We start from the raw sequence: 19442 nt of genomic DNA on the forward strand, positions 1-19442 counted from the left end.
CCAGCATAATCTCCTTGACCTTATGCTGCGTTTTAACGAACTTGGAACTGGGAGTGGGCGTGGGCGTGGGTGGAGGAATCGTTTGCATATTCATTGGTCAGCAGCCCGCGCTCTCAGCATCCCGGATTCAAGCTAGTCCGCGGGGGGCTGGAGGCGTAACAGTGTTCATCCACTTGCTTTGAGCGTAAATATTTTAAGTACTTTAAACAATTCATTAATTTACATATAGCTTTGGCCATGTTGTAGAAACGTTGTCCATAATTCTGGGAGCTGCTTGAAGAGTCCTCGGAAGTGGCAGATAAACGTTTAATGGAAAGCAACTTTACTGCGAAGATATTTGGTTCAGAAAACACTTTTAAAATGTTAAATTAAGAGTAAAATTCTTTCTTAAACTTAATCGATTTATTAAGTTAAACATACACACTTTCTTGTTCGTAATGATAGCCCAAATGCATGATGCATTGCTGCACATTCCAGGCGAAAATGCCATCAATTTCAGTCCGGAAACTTATTTGGAAAGCGTTTATTTTGTTGACAGGCCCGTTTGGGAGAGAGTGCGTAGCACTTTGCTCTGTTTGGAGGTGTTCCACAAATCGATTGGATCTCCAAGCAGAAGATATCACCGCTCCGATTGGAATTGGAAAACTCTCTTAAACATTGCCCGGTAATTGCCAAATGCAACAATGCGGCTTTTCCACTACCCCCCCATCATCATCAGCTATTTGCGCTGTGCTATTTTTCCCATTTTAAGCCATCAGTTGTGCTTATGTTTCCCCCCCTCTAGATCCCCTGTCGCTTCTGCTAATTGCAACAACAATTGCAACGGACTAAACTGAATCCGAGAGCAGCCATAGAAATGGGGAAAAAGCCGGACAGCAGCATTTAGGCCACAAGTCGAACATATCGGGCGGGGAGGGGCTCGGATCTGAGGGGATAACAAGATGGGCGCATTTTACAAATTATAATCGTCATTTGTCATGGAGGCACTGCACTCGGCAAGGACTCGCCACTCGGACTCAGGCCTTCACCCAGTTTTAGACACAAGTCGATGGGGGTGGCAGAGTGTCCCTTTCTGATTTTTATTGACATATTGAAATGACAGGGGAGCAGGGCAGGCAGAGCAGGGCAGACGATGAAAAATTACTCAATAAAGTGAATTAGCAATGCACTTAGGAGATGAAATGGGAACAATTAGTACATTCAGCAGCTAGCAAAAATATTGCAAATTCCCATTATCAGTGACATCCGAATGTAATAAGATTGGGGATATGCCTGAAATTTATTTACTCATCTGCATATTTAAGGGAACAAATTTTAATATATGTACTATAAATGACGCTTTAAATTGAGGGATTTACCTCCATCATCATATTAAGTTTTGGAAAATACGAACTTTCAATAACTTTGTCAGCGATCCAATCCAATTTTTGAAAAATAATAAAATTCCGTACTAAGGGCTTGCTTCCTGTTACGCCCTTCGCCTGCAACGGACTCCAAAGAGCTCCAGGCCCGCTCGACACTTCCGACTCGTATCGAGCAGTATTTCCCCGAAGGCGTAGCGCATGGTCATGGTCAGATCCTCTATGTTCCCAATGTCGCAGTTGGCCATAAGCGGCCCGTTGGCTAATAGCGATTGGCACTCTGTTCCGGGCACCAAACGCTCATCGAATCTGGCCAGAGAAATGCAAAAACGCAGCTGCTGGCGTTCCATCAGCCAGCGGATCACCAGCTGCCAGTTGGCCCGACTCCAGTCCAAGTCGTCCTCCAACAGGGGAAAATAAACATCATTCTCCGTCAAATGCTGGTTATCAGCAAAGGGAACCAGTTCCAGGCAGGAGAGGTGGATAAAACAACTCAACAGAAGGAGCAGCTGTTTCATTTTTATGAATATAACGTGGAGTTCCCCCAGATATTTCGCGTCTGCCCTCTGGCTAATTTGATTTTGAACTGAAACGCGTTCAAACGTTCAAACATTTCTACGTGATATGTGGCCAGTGACAGTTTCAAGCTTTTCTGATTGCTACTAGTAAGACGTAGAATAAAATGTTTGAAACGTGCCACAGGAACTTATCTTATTATTAGCTTTGTCAAATTACGAGCTTAATTTAATTTTAGATTTTCCTGCAACTTTCACTATTTGCGTGGCAAACTTTGAAATTTTTTTGTTATTGCATTTTTATTATAAACTTTGAGTCAGCTTGCTACGTGACTTCCGCTTGCATTCGAATGCAGCACGTGGCAGACTTTATTTTGTATGCGATTACTTTTTTTATTTTTATTCAGAATTAGACCAGAAATGACGTCAGTGCTTGCTGACAAATAGTTAAGCCAATTAAGCCAGTTGACGCATACAAATCTAGGCATTACTCTCAGCATAAAAATACAAAATAATACGAAAGTGAATTTGTTAGCAATAAAATTATAGTCCGAAAAACATTGTAATTGATATTTCATTGACACAATGTAATTAAAATAAATATCTGAAAGTGCTCTGAATTTGATCTTTCGCCCCTTTTGATGGAACATTTGAAAACCGGGTAATTGTTAATAATTGAGCAGCAACAAGGCAAGCAAACAAACAATATTTGCATACCAAACTGAAAACACGCTGTAAAACATTTACATAGATTGACAAAATTCGGCCATAAATCCTGGCCAAAAAAAATGTCAAACTAATAAAAGTCATGGGGACGTGCAGAGGTTGATTGGTGCCGTTGAAGTTGCGATAGTGGAGCTACATATGTATCTGGGGTTTTCCCCGATTAATTGGCAGAGGAGCCAAGGGGACACAGCGGACAGCTGTCGCCGCCACACACGACGCAGGACAAAAATAAAAACATAAAAAAAAGTAGCAAACGTGCTGAGCCAGGCGGCAGACAAATATTGAAATTATAATTTTTTAATCATAAAACATACACAGAAACTGCTGCAAATATTGCTAGTACGTTTCTGGGCGTGGCACCAGCAAACGCCCACTCCTACCACTGCCCGAAAAATGGCGCAAGGGCCATTTGGCTATTTTTTGTTGTCTGGGTCCGGAAACAAATTACAGCAAACAATTTAAAAAATGTTTGCAAACAAACAGGAACCAGAAAAAAGGCAAAAAAGGGAGCAACAAAAAGGGAATGACGGAAATGTTATCTAGGCAACAAGACAACGGGCACAAAAGCGGATGTACAGTGCAAGGACTCTTGGCCAAATAATTGTGTGGCCGATGGGAAAAATGAAATTATATGCCAAGTGATTTCTTTTTATCATAACCGAAAAGCAGGGCAAGAAACTGCCAAGTTAGAGGTTGAGCGAATGTAGCCAGAGACCACTGTAGTGGCGGCAAAGGCTTGACCAAACAACAGTCGGCCAAGATAAAAGCCCTCATTGTTCGCCCAGAGTTCCTTTTCTCTGCTTTTAACCTTTTCGTTTCACTTAGTTAAGCAAAAACCAAATTTTTATTAGCAAAATGCATAAATGAATAGAAAATAGTTAAACAAACCCGAATGCAGAGCATGCCCTAAACTTCTGCCAGGTGTTGCACCTGCGGTCCGGGCGCTAGTTTTGGTTTTTGCTGAAGTCAACCAGAAGCTCCCTTGTCCAATAACTTTTGTGGCCAAATGGTGTTCCTCAGGTTTCTCACAATTTCATTATTCTTGCTCTGAGCCATATGTGGAATTATAAAGTGATTACTTTAACAGGATTTCAGATGGCTTTTATGGCCAAAACTAAAGTGGCTTTGATAAAACGAACTAAGAATTTGCCAATCGAAGGCTGTAAAACGAAACTTTATTCTGTCGAAAGAAACTCAAACCAATATTTAAGAGCTTTCCAATGATTTGGGCATTACAAAGTTTTATAACAAATGCAGTGCCAACCCCACACCCACATCCACATCCACACACTGGGCGTAAACTTTTTGCGACATATCAATTAACAAATAATATACAAGCTGCCAAACAGAAAAGCCCAAAAGGCAAAACTATCTAAAAACTTGCACATGAGAAACTTGTTTCGCCAAAGCAAATCAGAAAGTCATCATCAGTAGGAAAGGCAGAGGGAAGCCCCATTTGCATTTCGGGCCGTTGAAGAAGTACTTCTACCGGAAAACTGAGAACTGTGAAGTGAAAACTGAGAACGTAGAACGTAGAACGGAGAACTAAGGATAGACCATTCTGCCTCTGCGCACTTTAAAAGTAATTTATCTTTTTTGCGCCCCGTCCACTGGTATATGCTACATGCAATTTGCATAAAACTTACTTGCCTTGGACCCTTTCGGCATTAAATCCACTTTGTCGCCATCTACTCGCACTCGTACATCAAACTGAGTTGCTGTTGCAGTTGCTGTTGCTGTTGCTTTTCTCTTGTTGTTAATTGCAGCCCTGCTGGCGAATAAGTTTTCAATAAAGCGGCTCGAGCATGGACCCATGCCGGGCTCAACAAATTCTTTTGTTTCATCACTTTCCTAATGTGTGTGTGTGTGTGTGTGGGTGAGTGTGTGCCTGTGTGTATTTGGATGTGCGGAAAATGTGTCAACGGCAGCTGCAAGTGGCTGGATGCATCAAAGCCAAGTTATCGTGTTCGGTAAATGTGTTAAGCGCCGGCAGGATAACAGGATGGTGGAAAACAATACAAAAGTTTTCCATGAACATAAACGGCATACAAAATTAAAATATTTTAAAGTTTAGGAAATTGACAGTACTTAAGATAAATCACTTTAATATTAGCATTATATGATTAGTCATTCCTATACATTTAGGACTCGTCCTTTACATTATTAACTCCTAAAACTTTGGTAGGAAAATAAGTATACTTTATAAAAGACTAAAACTATTTAGAAATGGTTACCTAATTATATACTTTTTTTATGTATTTTATAAGTTTGATTGATTGCTTAGTTAGGACATAATTAATTAATATTTTTCTCTGTAGGTATATTAAAGTTATAAGTAATTACACCTTGCTACCAGTTAATCAATAAAAATTGGTTTTTTCTATGCTTTTTTTTCAATTTAATATTTTAAAGCAAAAACAATTTACATGAATTTTCGGTAATTCAAATAAAAGCCAAATGCTTACACAGCAAATGGGTAGATTTTTAAGTGGCCACATATTTAATTTTTGGGCATTTTCACAGCACACTCACTCTGCCGACCGGAAGCAAAGAAAAACAGCTCATGCATAAGTATTTGATTTTATATTTATAACATTTGGTCGAGGTGATGGTGCAAATAATTAAACACAAATAGAACGCGATAACAAACACAATTACAAAACACAAATTCCTGCAAAAAGTGAAATAATAAAGCGCCTAAAAGGCGGCAATGCAGGCGGCAATTGTGGGGAAATGAGGCAGTCGAGCGAGTGTGCGATTTTCCCCGTTAATTATTTAAGGCCGTGAAAAGCAACCAGCCAACAACAACCACCTACCCCAGCTGTCGGCATATTTGTTCGCGTCCGTTGAACGTATTTTCAATTAACAGAAAAACACTCGGATGGCACGGTACCGCCCCCCTCCCAACTGCGCCGGCACAACTTTGATTTGTTTAATTAAATTACACTCAGACAAAGGCTTTCAATCATTCACAGCTCTCCAATCACTCATTGGCTCAATCACGCGCTCAACTTCAACGGAAGTCAATATGCAGCTGCGTGAACGAGTGTGTGCCAGTGTTTGTGATTTAGAAACAACACAACCTACAGCCCACCCCCTGTGTTACCGCCCAACCGTAGTGATGAGTAATGTGGGTCCCACTTTCTTGATACCTAGGAGTACAAAAGTTACTAAGAGTTCTTCGTTTTCTAATTTTAAATTAATAACAAATTGAATACCAGCTAGAAAACTGAAAAGTGCATAAATAATTGTCAAATTAATGACATTTCCTAGTTCCTAGTACCATTGATCCCACTGACTAAGCATAGCCCAGCTAGCTTTGGGTAGTACCGATGCCATCACTACCACCCAGCCACTACAACCACTTCAGGATATTTGTAGTGTGCTCAAGAACAACTTATCCAAATGCAGTGCAAGCCGTCCGCTCAAGTTTGTGTGTTCGCTGTTCGCACGGCTCAAGAGAGCTGCCATGGAAGTTGGATTGAATCGTTAATTAATGCATGATAAACTGGAGAGCCAGGTAAGCACATGGAATGCAAGCCCAATGTGTGTTGTGTTCTACCGAATAAAAGAAAAGGCAAAATAAAACAAGACAAGGGAATTCAGAAACAAAGAGTATGCAAATTTATACACGCCTTCATTTAGGCATTTTCCTAGCGCTTTTGCTTTCCCATTTCCTTGGATTTTCTTAACACATGCAGACTTGCGTTAAGTTTAAGAATGATCGAAAAATGAACTGAATAAATAACTTTAAGCATATACAAATAAATAAAAGATAGGTGCTATTAGGGAAATTAAAATAACAGTACATTTTTGAATAAATATTTATTTTCTTAGCCACTTTTCATAGTTTTCTCTTTGAAAAACTTTTCAAGCTCATGACTGTTAGATTTAAAGCTAAGCTGCCATGAACAATTTTAAGAAAAACGAGACGCTCACAAGAGCTAAGAGGAAATGCATGGTGACCTTGTGGAAAATGTGAGAATAATAAATAGTTTTCCTCAGTCCGCATGCCACTTGCATATGCTCAGAAAATTGCTTTGGTGGGTGGTCATTGGGGAATAGTTTTTTTAATGCTCTGCACAATTTTTCAAATGTCAAAAAAAAAGTTGACGTTTGAGAAATACTTTGGAATATTAACCATTTGAAGGTAAGACAGTATACCTAATTAAAAAAATAAAAACTTTATTTTTGTTAAACTGATAAAAAGCTAACTCTTACAAAACCATTTTTGATTTAACTTTCGGTCAAACTCAACATTTCAGCAATTTAGACTCACGCTTGACAGCCATCTTTCATTTTTTCCTGATTCTGTTGAATAACCCACATTTTTCCCATACAAACTAACTGTTGACTAAACAACGACTAAAAAAACCAAAGGAAACAAAAACTATTCACAGCTTATCGGCAAACAATAGACCATTGAATAAATATCAAAAGCAAATAGCCATAAATATTTTTTCTTTACCCCATTTCTGCCCGGTTTTTCAAGCAATTTTTTTTTATACCATTTTCACCGCTTTTCCACATGGCGGGAAAATATTTTGAGGCATTTGGCAGCAACGAATGAAGAGCTGGAAAAAAGGGAATCATTTATGCCGCTTTAAAAGCCCACAATCCGCAGGCCAGAACACCAGAAAGCCAGAATGCCATGGTGCGTGGTCCATGGTTTCCATGGGTGGTCTGGGGATTTGCAGCCGGGGACAAAAATGGCTATACGATACATAACGCAATAATGGTAACGTGTAGACTTTTACGACATAGAAAACGCGAAAGGAGCGAAGCTTTACGATGCCCGCATCATTTGATTTTATTGCCAAGTGTTAAAAAAAAAAGACAGAAAACTGAAAACAGGAGCAGGAGCAGACAGATCCGTGGCACGCGAATGCGATGGGTTGAAGGGCCGTCCTTGAGCCAGTTGTTTCTGATTAATGCCATCCGACTTGAAGGATGCAGATGCAGCGGAGCACGGCACAAAATGCAAATCACCCGGCGGAATAATCAAATCGAGAACGAAACTGAGCAAAACGGGGCATCAAAGTTGACGACGAACGGAAGCTCCTCCACAAAGGCAACAAACAACACACAACTGCACAGCCCAAGGGCAAAGGACGAACAAGGTTCAGGTGTTCAGATGGCCAGGCTTTCCCACGCCACCTTCTCAACAGCCTCCTTTCGATTTAAGGGGGAACAAGGCCAGCAAAATCAATTAATTTAAAAAATATCCATGCATTTGTTGACATTTTTGCAGTTAGACAACCGACTACCAGCCCGTAGAAATCAACAAATATTTGCATAACCTGCTCGCCTGTGCCTTCTGCCTTGTTTTGCTGCTGTGACTATGACATTCCGCATTTATTGACATTTTCTATTTACCAGGCTCAGAGACTGTCTGCCATTTTGACAGTTTATTTCATAATTTGCTGAATTGTTGCATGTTAGTTGGCATGCGAGACATTGGCATGTGGAAAAGATTGTTCGAAATATATTGGAATCCCATCTGAAAAGTGCACTGACACGGACGAAAGATGCTTTCAGCATAAAGACGATAAGCGCTCTTGATTTGAGTTAACTAAGATGAATCCATGCTGCAGTGGAAATGAAATGAACCCCATGGGAGGTTTGAAATGCTCTTGATAGCCTAATAAATACTTTTATGGCAATGCTTTAATAAATAACAGTCTACATTCTTAAAAAAAAGCCAAATCAATGTTTCTTAACTGGTTTATAAATATATTAAATGGTTATGACTGCATTTTAATCACGCTTATGCTTAAATTTAAAAGCTGCGTCGGAAGTTATAAATTTAAGGTATAATTAAGAAACAAATATATGTACGCATCAGAATATAATGCTCAAACTAAACTCAGCAATCGCAGTCGCAGTGACTAGTTATTTTGGCGCTTTCTCAGCACACATCCACATATGAGCAATCCATAGATCCGTCATCATTATTAAATTATTAAAGACATCGTTTTCTTAGTATATTTTAATGATTTTAATGAATGTGATTCGTTTCGTTAATGTTATCATATAATCCGTACAATAAACATAATACATAATAGTTATCTCTCCTGCACTAAATACAAAGTTATACATGGTGTTGAATATAGAATATTTATATGGTATATATATTTTCGACTCGTTTACCGTTTTTCCATAAAAATATATTATTTGGATGCACAACATTTTGGCCAAAATAAGATGTAAAAAAAGAAAACGCAAAATGTGATAAAACACTTTTTAAATTAATTTGGCTTCTCTCAATATTTTTAAGGAACGTCGAAATTTTTGGTTTAATGACAATTGCTTTTTTCGGCCCTCACAAAATATACATAGTAGAGATTTGACAAGTTTCGTTCATCTTCAAAGTATCCGAAATTACCATACTTGCATCCTTTTGACAGACTGGAGGAAAAGTTCGTTTTTGACTAAACTTAAGCAAACCAAGTAAAGGGCTCCTTTGTATTCCAGCGGCTTTACCGCTGCTGCTGGTAGATAGGAATGTTGTTCTTGACAGCATCGTTCTGCATGTGATAGCCGGGTGCCCCAACTGGTGGACCTCCAGTCATTGACATGGCGGCCATCTGCTGGTGCAGCTGACTGAACTGATCGTGTGGTGGGTGCTGCTGTGGCGCCTGCTGTTGTTGTTGATGCTGCTGAGGTGGCATATAGCTTTGTGGGTTGACGGCTGGTGATCCGTTTGGTGCATACAGATTTGGTCCTGGCTGGTATCCCTGTGGAGGCGGCGGCTGCTGATGTTGCGGCGACATATAGGCGTGGGGAGCTGGAGGCTGCTGCGGCTGCTGGATTTGTGTGACTGCGGGCGGAACTTGGGCGTACTGCGACTGGGGGTCGATGTGGTAGCTGTTCTGGGGATGCTGTGGTGGTTGCTGGGAATGCTGTGGTGGCTGCTGAGGGTGTTGGGGAAGTGGCTGCTGTTGCTGGGTGGTCACTGGAGAGGGCTGAGTATAGATGGGCTGGGCCAAGGGTGCCGTGCTAGCTTGTTGAGTCAGATGGGTTGGCAGCGCTGAAATGATAATTAGAATAGGTTATTAGTAATTAATTATAAACGGTATAATACTATATTTATTCTCTATACTCACAATTCATCTGTGCGGCGTGACCATTGTGATAGGGTAAAGGCACCTGTCCCTGCGGTTGCCCTAAATAGCCACCAGGAACTCCAGGGGCCTGCGATGGAGCACCAGTGGGCGGATTTGGTACAGGGCCATAAGGCACCGAGTGCATGCCCGGATAGTTCTGGGCCGGAGGGAATCCACCAGCTGCAGGATAACCTGGAGCTCCATACAATGCGGCACCTGGAAAGCCAGCCAGTCCAGGCATATAACCACCAGCAGCAGCTGCGAATTGTCCTGCGGCAACCCGATCATCCCGCATCAGGGTATGGTACAAATTGATGGCGTCCACGAGGTCACTAGACAGCTGCGTAAGCTGGGCGTGCTTGCGGTCCACGCGTTCCAGTTCCGCATCGATCAGGGGACCCATCTGATGAACTTCCTGTTCAAGCTGCAACATCTCGTCGCTGTCCTGCGAGGGATCCTCGGGATTGGCTTCGTGCAGTAGATGCAGCAGGCGGTCGATCTTTGACTCGTCGATCTCCACAGGCTGAGCTGCGGCGGCAGCTGCTGCCGCTTCAGTCTTTTGCTGCAGTGCCGCAGCTGAGTCTAACTCTCGTTGCCCAGCGGCGGCAGCAGACTTATGCTGCTGATTAATGTCCAAACGTTCAGGATCAACGGACAAATCAGCAGTAACAAAGTTTGAAGGGAAAAGGCCTTCTCCCCGCTGATTGTAACCTTTCCACCAGTTGGGATCGCTGTCATCTAGCACATGAATAATCTCACCCGCGAAGAAGGTAAGCTCATTCTCCTCAGCCGCCTCGAAATCGTACAAGGCGCGGACCTTTCTCGGTTCCGGAGCAGGTGCGGTGTTCGCCTCGCTTGGTGCACTTGAGGATGCTCCACCGAAAGAGGGATACAACGAGGGATAGGCAGTGGTGGTGGTGGCATTTGATCCGCCACCAGTCTTGGGACTTCCCTTGTTCTCCTTCAGCGACAATTCGATGGCTTTGGCGATGTCGTCCTCCTCCTGCTGACTGCTAACGACATTCGGATCCTTGGGCAGAGCGGCGGCCTTTTCGGCAGCTGTCTTGCTGCCCTTATCACCCAGATTCTTGAAATCGTAGCCCTCTAGGCGCAGCTTGGTATAGAGCGCGGGTATCAAGTCCAGCTCCCGATCATTTTTGTAGTCGTTATCAGCCCAGTTCTTCAGCACTTGTCGCATTTTCTAGGGGTTGTAAAAGTGGTTTAAGAATGGCGATAAGTATGGATTTGATATACTTACCAATGAAACCTTTGGCTGAGCCTTTGCAAGTAGCCGGCGGAATTCGGTCTCAAAATCTCGTGAAGCCACCTCCAAATGAAGGGGTTTTCCGCAGTTATTGGATAGGGCATCCAGCAAGGTAATCGCTTGCATCACCACATGAGGATCGGTGTGGCCCATGCGCCGCATCACTGCTTTCAAGCAATCCTTAGCCTGACGAGGATTAGTAGAAACCTTGTCGCAGACATCCAAAATCAAAGACCAATCGTCGTTGGTGTTAGTCTCGCTGGTGGCTTTTTCTATTAAATTAGAAAGAAAAGAATCGAATTAGCTTATCAGTCGAATAGAAATCCTGACTCATAGGCCAAACAAAGATAAGGCAGTCCGAAAACTGATTGTAATAATAAAAGAAAATCAATACAACATGGGAACTTGCTAAATTGCATTAAAAGGGAGGGTGTCTGTAGGTGGAGGCAGGTGGAATGAGTGCTACGTCACTCAAGGTCAGCGACTGCTAACAGAAAACTCCAATAAGAAGTTCAACGAACGACGCAGATCTGCGCACAGCATCTCACATGACTTTCTTTGTTGTCTGGTTAATTGGTAATCGGGTTCATTGGAAAAGGGGTTATGTTAAAGGGTTAAAAGTCCAGATAAGAATTGAAAACTTTGAAATACATTGGTCAGTCGGACAGTCCAAATGGAAATGGGATTCCTCCAATCAGCCCACCAATCCCGGTTATCGATAGACTTACCCACGTCGGCGTCGAATGGCGACGACTGCCCAAAGATTCCCATCTTTATGACCAAAAGTTCGCTCTGCTATCTGCCAACAATCTGTGTTGCCCCGGGGTCAATAAAATCCAAACCAATCCAATCTTTGTCTGGTTTTTTGCCTATTGTTTTGTCTGAGCAATCGATTTTTGGTGCGTCACGGTGATTTAAAGGCGAGCTTTTTAGTTTCTATCCCCTGCAGAAGCCTTTTGAGCTTTTCTTCAAATGTCTTTTGGGCGGCTGAATCCTTTTTTATTCTGCTTGAAGCTCTCAAACAGCTTTTGTAATTCGCTTAATTTACGTTTATTGTGTAAAAAATGACTAATGACAAGTGTGACCAGATTATCAGTAAATATAAAATACCAATATCTTTGTTGTGTTAAGGATATTCGCGACTTGGAATTACATGTAACTCTTTGATCTTTGAAAAGGTAGAATCACCTTTATATGAAAAATTTAATTTTCATTTCAATTTAATTTTAAATTGTTGCCAAGAAACCCGAATATTTGAGTTTCAAAATATAATATAATAACTTTTACAAAATATATAAAATGACTTACACTTCCAGGAGCGTTCCAGTGAAAAGTCACAATATTACCCGTTTGTATTATGCGGTCACATTTATCTCAGCATTCGAAAAAAACGCGCAAATAGAAGGGACGCCAAAATAAAATACAATTTAAAATCAATATTTTATTAGATTTTATCGCATTTTATTCGATACTCCAGTGCCATGACGCTATCTCGCACAAAACACGCCAACCGCAATCACCTGCCGCACCTTCTGGCCAAGGTGCCTGAGGAGCAACAGGAGCCCATAAAGAATATGTGTCTCAAAGATGATGTCCCACGACGCCTACGGGAAGCCGTATGTATAGCTCATAAAATCACCTATTTCAGTTCTTAAATGGGTTTCCCTAGATACGAATGGAGTGCCCGCGACTTTGACATGGGCGCTCACTTGGGTCGCGGAAAGTTCGGACGTGTTTACCTGGCGAGGGAGCGCCATTCCCATTACCTGGTGGCTATGAAAGTCATGTTCAAGGAAGAACTGCGCAAGGGCTGCGTGCAGCGACAAGTTCTTCGCGAGATCGAGATCCAATCGCGTCTCAAGCACCCTCATATTCTTCGGCTACTCACCTGGTTCCACGACGAAAGCCGCATCTATCTGGCTTTGGAGATCGCATCGGAAGGCGAGTTGTTCAAGCACCTGCGCGGAGCACCCAATCACCGATTCGATGAACCAAGATCAGCGAAATACACGTATCAGGTGGCAAATGCACTTAACTACTGTCATTTGAACAACGTGATCCATCGAGATCTAAAGCCAGAGAACATCTTACTGACCAGCACAGACGATCTGAAGCTGGCCGACTTCGGTTGGTCGGCGCACACGCCCAACAACAAGAGGAGGACACTGTGCGGTACATTAGACTACCTTCCACCAGAGATGGTGGACGGAAACTCCTATGACGATTCGGTGGACCAATGGTGCCTGGGAATCCTGTGCTACGAATTCGTCGTCGGTTGTCCACCTTTCGAGTCGAACAGCACGGAGAGTACCTACAGCAAAATCAGGCGCATGGAGATTTTTTATCCACCGCATTTGTCCAAGGGCTGCAAAGAGCTAATTGGCGGGGTAAGATACTTTGTTTTTCTAATTATTTATTAGTTTATATAAAATTGGTTTCCCTCGTTGAAGCTTCTTCGCAAGGAGAGCAAGGGACGGATTACCCTGGTGGAAGTGATGACGCATTTTTGGGTCAAGGAGGGAATGGCCGAAAGGGAACGACAGCTTCAGCTGAAGGAGCGCGGCAAGGAGAATACAGCCAAGAATTGATCGGTTTAGAGTATGGATTTTTAACGACTTTTATACAATTTTACAATTATGTTAAATAAACGGTTTAAGAAATTTAATGAATGATTTCGCTACTTTTATTTCTAAACTATTTACTATTTTACATAAAATAAATGTTATTTTTTTGTAAACCCTCTTTAATATTTTGTGAAACGCTCATGAGCAATGGGTATTTCCACTTTGCGGGGAGTAAAATATTTTCGCGCTTCCGCCAAACGGTCACCCTAAATAAATAAATGACAATTTCAAGCGGAAAATAAACCCTAAAAAGTCAATGAATCGCTCGATTTGTAAATTGTGCACCCAACAGTGAGTGGGTAAAGTGCGATAGTCGAGGAGACCGTCCCCAGGAGCCCTTAATCCCGCCAAGGAGCGGATGAAGGGTCGCTAGACGAGCCGAGGCAGTACAGCAACAATTGTTATTTTTCGCCCGTCGATTTTCAGGGGGAGGGGGCTACGGACATCAGCCCCTTCGGTTTCTAATTGAATTAAAAAAAGAAGGGGGAGAGGCAATAATACCCAGGTCAGTCCAATAAAACCCAGGCAGCTAAGCAATGGTCTTCATCCGTGATCCCTGTGGCATCGCCTGCCTAGTAGTGACCTACGGGGCAGTTCTCTACGCGGACTATGTTGTCATACGCTGGATTATCTTGACCACAATGCCGGGCAGGTGAGTAATTTATAGAGCATGTCGATAAATGGTATCTACATCACACTTTCTACCCAACGACAGCCTCTGGATGTCTTTCCATGTGGTGCTCTTTAATACGGTCGTCTTCCTGTTGGCCATGTCCCATTCCAAGGCAGTGTTTTCCGATCCCGGCACCGTGCCCCTGCCAGCCAACCGTCTAGACTTCTCCGACCTGCACACTACTAACAAGAACAATCCTCCGCCCGGAAATGGACATAGTAGCGAGTGGACTGTGTGTACTCGGTGTGAAACCTACCGGCCACCGCGGGCCCACCATTGTCGGATTTGCAAGCGGTGCATCCGAAGGATGGATCACCATTGCCCCTGGATCAACAACTGCGTGGGAGAGCGCAATCAAAAGTACTTCCTACAATTCCTCATCTACGTGGCACTGCTTTCTCTCTACTCCATTGCCCTCATAGTCGGCTCCTGGGTGTGGCCTTGCGAGGAGTGCAGCCAGAACGTGATTGAAACCCAGTTGCGAATGTAAGTTAAAGGTGCTGTAATTATGGGAAACCTGTAGACTTATTTGGAGTCCCCTGACGTAAATGCTAAGCGGGATTTGAATTACAATGCCAAATAGGGTATTAATGCATACAAAGTTGAGTTAAAAGTATAGGTGAATGCTTGATAGGATTAGCCTTTAAAAGTTTACTACTCGGTAAAGAGTAAAATACGCATTATAAAGATTATAATACTGAAAAAAAGGTTGGAATGATGACATCATGATCCTGATCGGCGACTAGCTTTAGCTTTCATAGAGCCCATGGGGTTTTAAAAACCAAAATAAGGATAAATTAAGTTTGAAGAGTAAAATTTATATCTTAAAAATGTAAAATATTTAAACACCTGACATTTAATTTTCTTTTCAGGATTCACTCGGTTATCCTAATGCTGGTATCGGCCCTGTTTGGTCTGTTTGTTACGGCCATCATGGTGGACCAGTTGCACGCGATTCTGTATGATGAGACGGCCGTAGAGGCGATACAGCAAAAGGGCACCTACCGACCCAACCGGCGCAAGTATCAACTCCTGGCGGACGTCTTCGGACGCGGACATCCGGTGCTTTGGCTGCTGCCGTGCACCAGTCTGAACCACGCCTCCCGCTACCACGATACGCCTCTTCTGAGCCACGAGGTCTAGGGTCAGGAAATATTCTTTATATTTTGTCCTTGTGTTTACTGTGCGGCTAAGAGAGCCCAAGAATGTTTTTAGTTTTAAATTACTGTGTGATTTTTTAATCAGCCTCCCCCACCCGCAGCCAGTTAAATTGATGTGTATGTCGTATTATGTATTATATGCAGATTCCAACTTAATTTATGCTTTAGTTTATAATGTTTTGAAATTATAAATATAATGAAAGCAGCGTCGAGACATGGATATTTTATAAGGAACTTTTTGCAATTGCTTGTTTGATAATGCATACGTAGATCATTTGTACACCGATATGAATCTTCGGCCACCCGGGGTATTTTTACCAGTATCCGACTAAGCAGTACATTCTAATCTGAGACGTTTAAAAATCTCAATTGTATACAATACTACATAGATATAAACATATACCGAGCTAGAGTATAAGTCCTTGTAAAAGCATTTACGATACGCCCGAGATAGACGCATATACCAAAAACATAAACAGAGAGATCAAAACTCATTTAAAATAGTGAGCAGCAATAGTTTGTAATATTTGTAATCACGTCTTAGTTGTAGTTTATTGTTCTTTTGACATTTACGACCTTCGAGCAGCACTAACAAGAATTTGAATGTAACACCATTATCCGCAGTTTGTGACCCTTGAATAGTTTCCAATAAAGCTATCCGATATGCATAAGTAATCAATCGAGTTCGCTTCCTAGGCCCTCGACGCTAAGAGTTAGTTGTTTTAGTGCCTGCGTAGCCACTTGGCAGAGGACCCCCTCCTGGGAGCTCTTGTCCTCGAATTCCAGGATCTCCACGCACTCCTTCAGCAAATCTATGGCATCCACCAGGCGTGCACGCAATTCTCCACCGCTCAGTTTTCCAGCAATAAAGCCACTTTTGGCTAGAAGTACCAGTGGAACGTGCAGTTCGTACAGATTCATCGCTCGGGTTCGACTCAGGCCTGGTTCAAAGGTGTTCAGAACTCGTAACACCTGCCGGCAGAGCTCTGCTTTCCGCTGAAGTTGGTGATCTGGTAGCTGGACCATCTCGTAGCCCTGCACCCGCCCGTACATTTCGATGAGCAGCTGCCTTAGTCCCGTGGCGATGAAGTGCAGCGGATGAAGCAGGGATTTGTACTTGCGCAGCAATCGTTCGACCTCTTCCAACCTTTTGGCTCCCATTTCCAGTGCTTGCACAGAATTTACCTCGGAATGAAGCGTTTTCAGCATTGCCAGCGCCTCCGTGTTACTAGTGAGGGATCCACAGCTACCACAGTTCCAACTGGTGTCTGATTCTATCAAGAGATGAATGTTTATGAATGTTAATGGACGTTCCTTGAGATCTTATGTGCTTACCTGTTGGTTGCGTGGGTACTTGGTATCCCTCTGCGCACTGACCACACTTCAAACTGGAAAAGTGCGTCCCCAATTCGGTGGGATCCAAGCAGCGATCACATTTGCAGCTAAAGAACTTGCCCTGCTTCAAATGCTTCTGTCTCTGGTCAGTGCCATCCAGGGTGTACGTGTAGCTGTGATGCAGTGGCTGGCCCTCCTCCAAGTCGACCATGGCACGGAGGCGGATTCTGTGGGGCGTAAATAACAGAAACCATTTGAGAAAACTCAAATGTAATTCTAAACTTTCTATATTTAGGGCAAAGTTACATAGAATTTAAGAAAAGATCTATGTACGTTTTTTTTAACTTGTTCATTTCGCCTTCATCTAAATATCTTTCTAAACTTACTTGTATCCCTCGCTGGGATAGATGCTCCTAGATGTGTTCGGGACGCAGTTGTGGGCCAGAATTCCAGTGTAGGGAAAGAGACACCTCAAGGGATAACCCTTGGAGCTCCTTGCTTCAAAAGCATTCACTTCCAGCACACCCACTACTTGCATGATCAGCTCCTCACTGAACCGGGAGGCCAGTTTGCAGGGACCCCGCAAATACTGAGCAATGTTAACGCGATCTGCATGCCACACATCAGAGTCCTTCTTCCGCTCCTCCTCGTGATGCTCCATTGGTGCAACCTCGCTATCCCAACGCTCAGGATTGGCCTCCTTGGCCAGCAGCACCCTGGAAGGTAGAAAGGTAATATACGAATATGATCCTCAGTACCCATAAAATATATATTTAATATAAAAATAAATTAAACATTTTTGTGTTGAAAATAACGTTCTAACATTTTCCCCATTTTAAAATGAAATGTTTATCTTCTCGAAAATGAAACGCGAAATCATCACATTGACCGTCATATCATTTTCTTTTTCCCAGTGCGCTATTTACTGGGAATAGTGGACGTTTCAGTTTGTTTGGTGCCTGGGTCTATTTTTGTTCCACCCGCTGGGATTCACCTGAGCGGCATAATACAGTCCAATTGCGGACAGTGGCTACTTCCAAGCGGCAGGGGGAAGAACCGTGCCCGGGAATCCCTTAGCTCCCTGCACTCCAGTTGGAAATGAGAATTTTCCTCTTTTTGGGCACATTCGTCGCACAGTGGCCAACCACATTCGCTGCAATGTTCCTCCTCTGAATCCAGATCGGGTTCATAGCATCCCAGGCATACGACTGTCCCATTACATTTGGGTCCCACGGCAAAGGGTAGCTCCTCGATGAGTAAGTTATGCCCGAGAGTCGCTTCCTTGGCCACCAGATACCGTCCGCAGACCGGACTCCATTGAACTGACGTCCGATTCACCGACAACGTTGGCGATGTCATTTCGCTGACTGATGCCGGCTAGCAAAACTTAGATCATGGGCAAACCTCACAGATGATGCCATCTCCCCCAACACATAGCAACATTTTGGGCTGCTCGCATATAAAGCATCATATTTGCAGAGCACAGTGGTCAGAAAGGTAGATTGTATGAATAAAATTTAACTTTGAAGGAATCAGTTACAATGAATTGACTACGATTCCTTATCTTATGTATATCTTAGGATGTTGGGCTTTATTAAATCTAAAAGCTCAAGTCATTTTAGTTTTCCCCTATAATGGCCCACCCTAATATACATCTCTTTGTTTGCTGAGGCCTGCTGGTTCTATTTCTATTTACTAAGAACCTATGTATATTTTCAAATATGCGATGGATTAACTGAATGTTTACATTAAGTAAACATTAATTTAAAAGGACCTAACAAACCATAACATATATAAACATATATATATATATATATATATATATATACGCATGCTCTACTGTGCCACAAAACCTTGTTGTTGATCTGCCGCCTTCTTTGCCGTCGTCGCAATGAGTTCTCGGCATCTGCCGGCTCGCCTGCGATCCCCGAGAAATGGGCCGGCTGCTGCCAAAACTAATATTCTGACAGGCTTCCTCGGGCCCCCTGATCACTCCCCTAGATGTCGTAGTACCATTTTCCCCCCGCTGGAGCCCCGTCGAACTAACCTCAATGGTGTTATGCAATCCAACTGCGTGCAGACGCCATCATCGCTCACATTCCCAGCGAAAGTGACACGTGCGGCGGAGAAGACCTGGCACTCTCCGCGGTGATCAGTGGCGTCATCGTCGTCGGCACACGATCCGCATAGCGGCCAATCACAGAGTTCGCAGCGATCCAGCGAATCACCGTCCTCGCCGAATTGCAAAAACTGATAACATCCAAGGCAGGCGATCCCACTGTCCCGCTTTGGTCCGCGGGCAAAGGGCAACTCCTCCAGCACCAGGTCACCACGCTCCACGGACGACGCAGTGGCCAAACAGCGTCCCAGAACAGCGTCCTCCTTCAGTTGGGCCTTCAACATGCTATCGCCGCACCCGAAATGCACTGGTCCCGATTTAAGTCCATCTGATTGGGATTATTCGGTCGATTGGCTGCCCTGCACGAGTGCACACAGAAACTTCTAAAAATAAAGTGCATCACAAACACCGATAGTCGTTAATGAGGGCCTCATTATGAGGCAAGTAATAAATATTTTTATTAATTAATGTGTATGATTTGTTTAGCATTATAAGTAATATTATGGAGGTTTCCACGCTTAAAACCGAGTTAACGAGTATTTCAATTTAAAACAGTATG

General features: G+C 43.0%; 5 protein-coding genes across 6 annotated transcripts; 2 read left to right on the forward strand and 3 right to left on the reverse strand.

Moving 5' to 3' along the window:
* Window positions 1–1267: 1267 nt before the first annotated feature.
* On the reverse strand, window positions 1268–2116 carry LOC108110608. The gene has a single exon (XM_017219706.2). It carries the CDS (start codon window positions 1877–1879, stop codon window positions 1469–1471), a length of 411 nt encoding a protein of 136 aa, XP_017075195.2. The 5' UTR covers window positions 1880–2116; the 3' UTR covers window positions 1268–1468.
* A 6460-nt stretch (window positions 2117–8576) lies between these two features.
* Window positions 8577–12055, reverse strand: LOC108111115 (signal transducing adapter molecule 1). The gene is made up of 4 exons (XM_017220465.2): window positions 11701–12055; window positions 10967–11244; window positions 9709–10909; window positions 8577–9632 (listed from the first exon to the last, which is right to left on the reverse strand). The coding sequence occupies exons 1-4, from the start codon at window positions 11741–11743 to the stop codon at window positions 9082–9084; spliced, it is 2073 nt and encodes a 690-aa protein (XP_017075954.1). The 5' UTR covers window positions 11744–12055; the 3' UTR covers window positions 8577–9081.
* A 266-nt stretch (window positions 12056–12321) lies between these two features.
* Window positions 12322–13637, forward strand: LOC108110505 (aurora kinase B). Its single transcript, XM_017219584.2, is given in 4 exon segments — window positions 12322–12555; window positions 12557–12588; window positions 12642–13359; window positions 13423–13637. Coding segments are annotated over 4 exon segments (990 nt in total). The 5' UTR covers window positions 12322–12453; the 3' UTR covers window positions 13561–13637.
* Window positions 13638–13793: 156 nt separating this feature from the next.
* On the forward strand, window positions 13794–16104 carry LOC108111068 (palmitoyltransferase ZDHHC3). Its single transcript, XM_017220397.2, has 3 exons — window positions 13794–14248; window positions 14312–14755; window positions 15142–16104. The coding sequence occupies exons 1-3, from the start codon at window positions 14133–14135 to the stop codon at window positions 15410–15412; spliced, it is 831 nt and encodes a 276-aa protein (XP_017075886.1). The 5' UTR covers window positions 13794–14132; the 3' UTR covers window positions 15413–16104.
* Window positions 15954–19226, reverse strand: LOC108111067 (SET domain-containing protein SmydA-8). 2 transcript variants are annotated; one of them, XM_017220396.2, is made up of 4 exons: window positions 18812–19226; window positions 17151–17480; window positions 16765–16991; window positions 15954–16703 (listed from the first exon to the last, which is right to left on the reverse strand). In XM_017220396.2, the coding sequence occupies exons 1-4, from the start codon at window positions 19165–19167 to the stop codon at window positions 16105–16107; spliced, it is 1512 nt and encodes a 503-aa protein (XP_017075885.2). In that variant the 5' UTR covers window positions 19168–19226; the 3' UTR covers window positions 15954–16104. The 2 variants fall into 2 exon arrangements, with proteins under 2 accessions (XP_017075885.2, XP_017075884.2); XM_017220395.2 differs by lacking the exon at window positions 18812–19226 and adding an exon at window positions 17759–18124.
* Between the last annotated feature and the right edge of the window lie 216 nt (window positions 19227–19442).

This window comes from Drosophila eugracilis, unplaced genomic scaffold (genome assembly GCF_018153835.1).
Source record: "Drosophila eugracilis isolate 14026-0451.02 unplaced genomic scaffold, ASM1815383v1 contig_2152, whole genome shotgun sequence".
Classification (NCBI taxonomy): Eukaryota; Metazoa; Arthropoda; class Insecta; order Diptera; family Drosophilidae; genus Drosophila; species Drosophila eugracilis.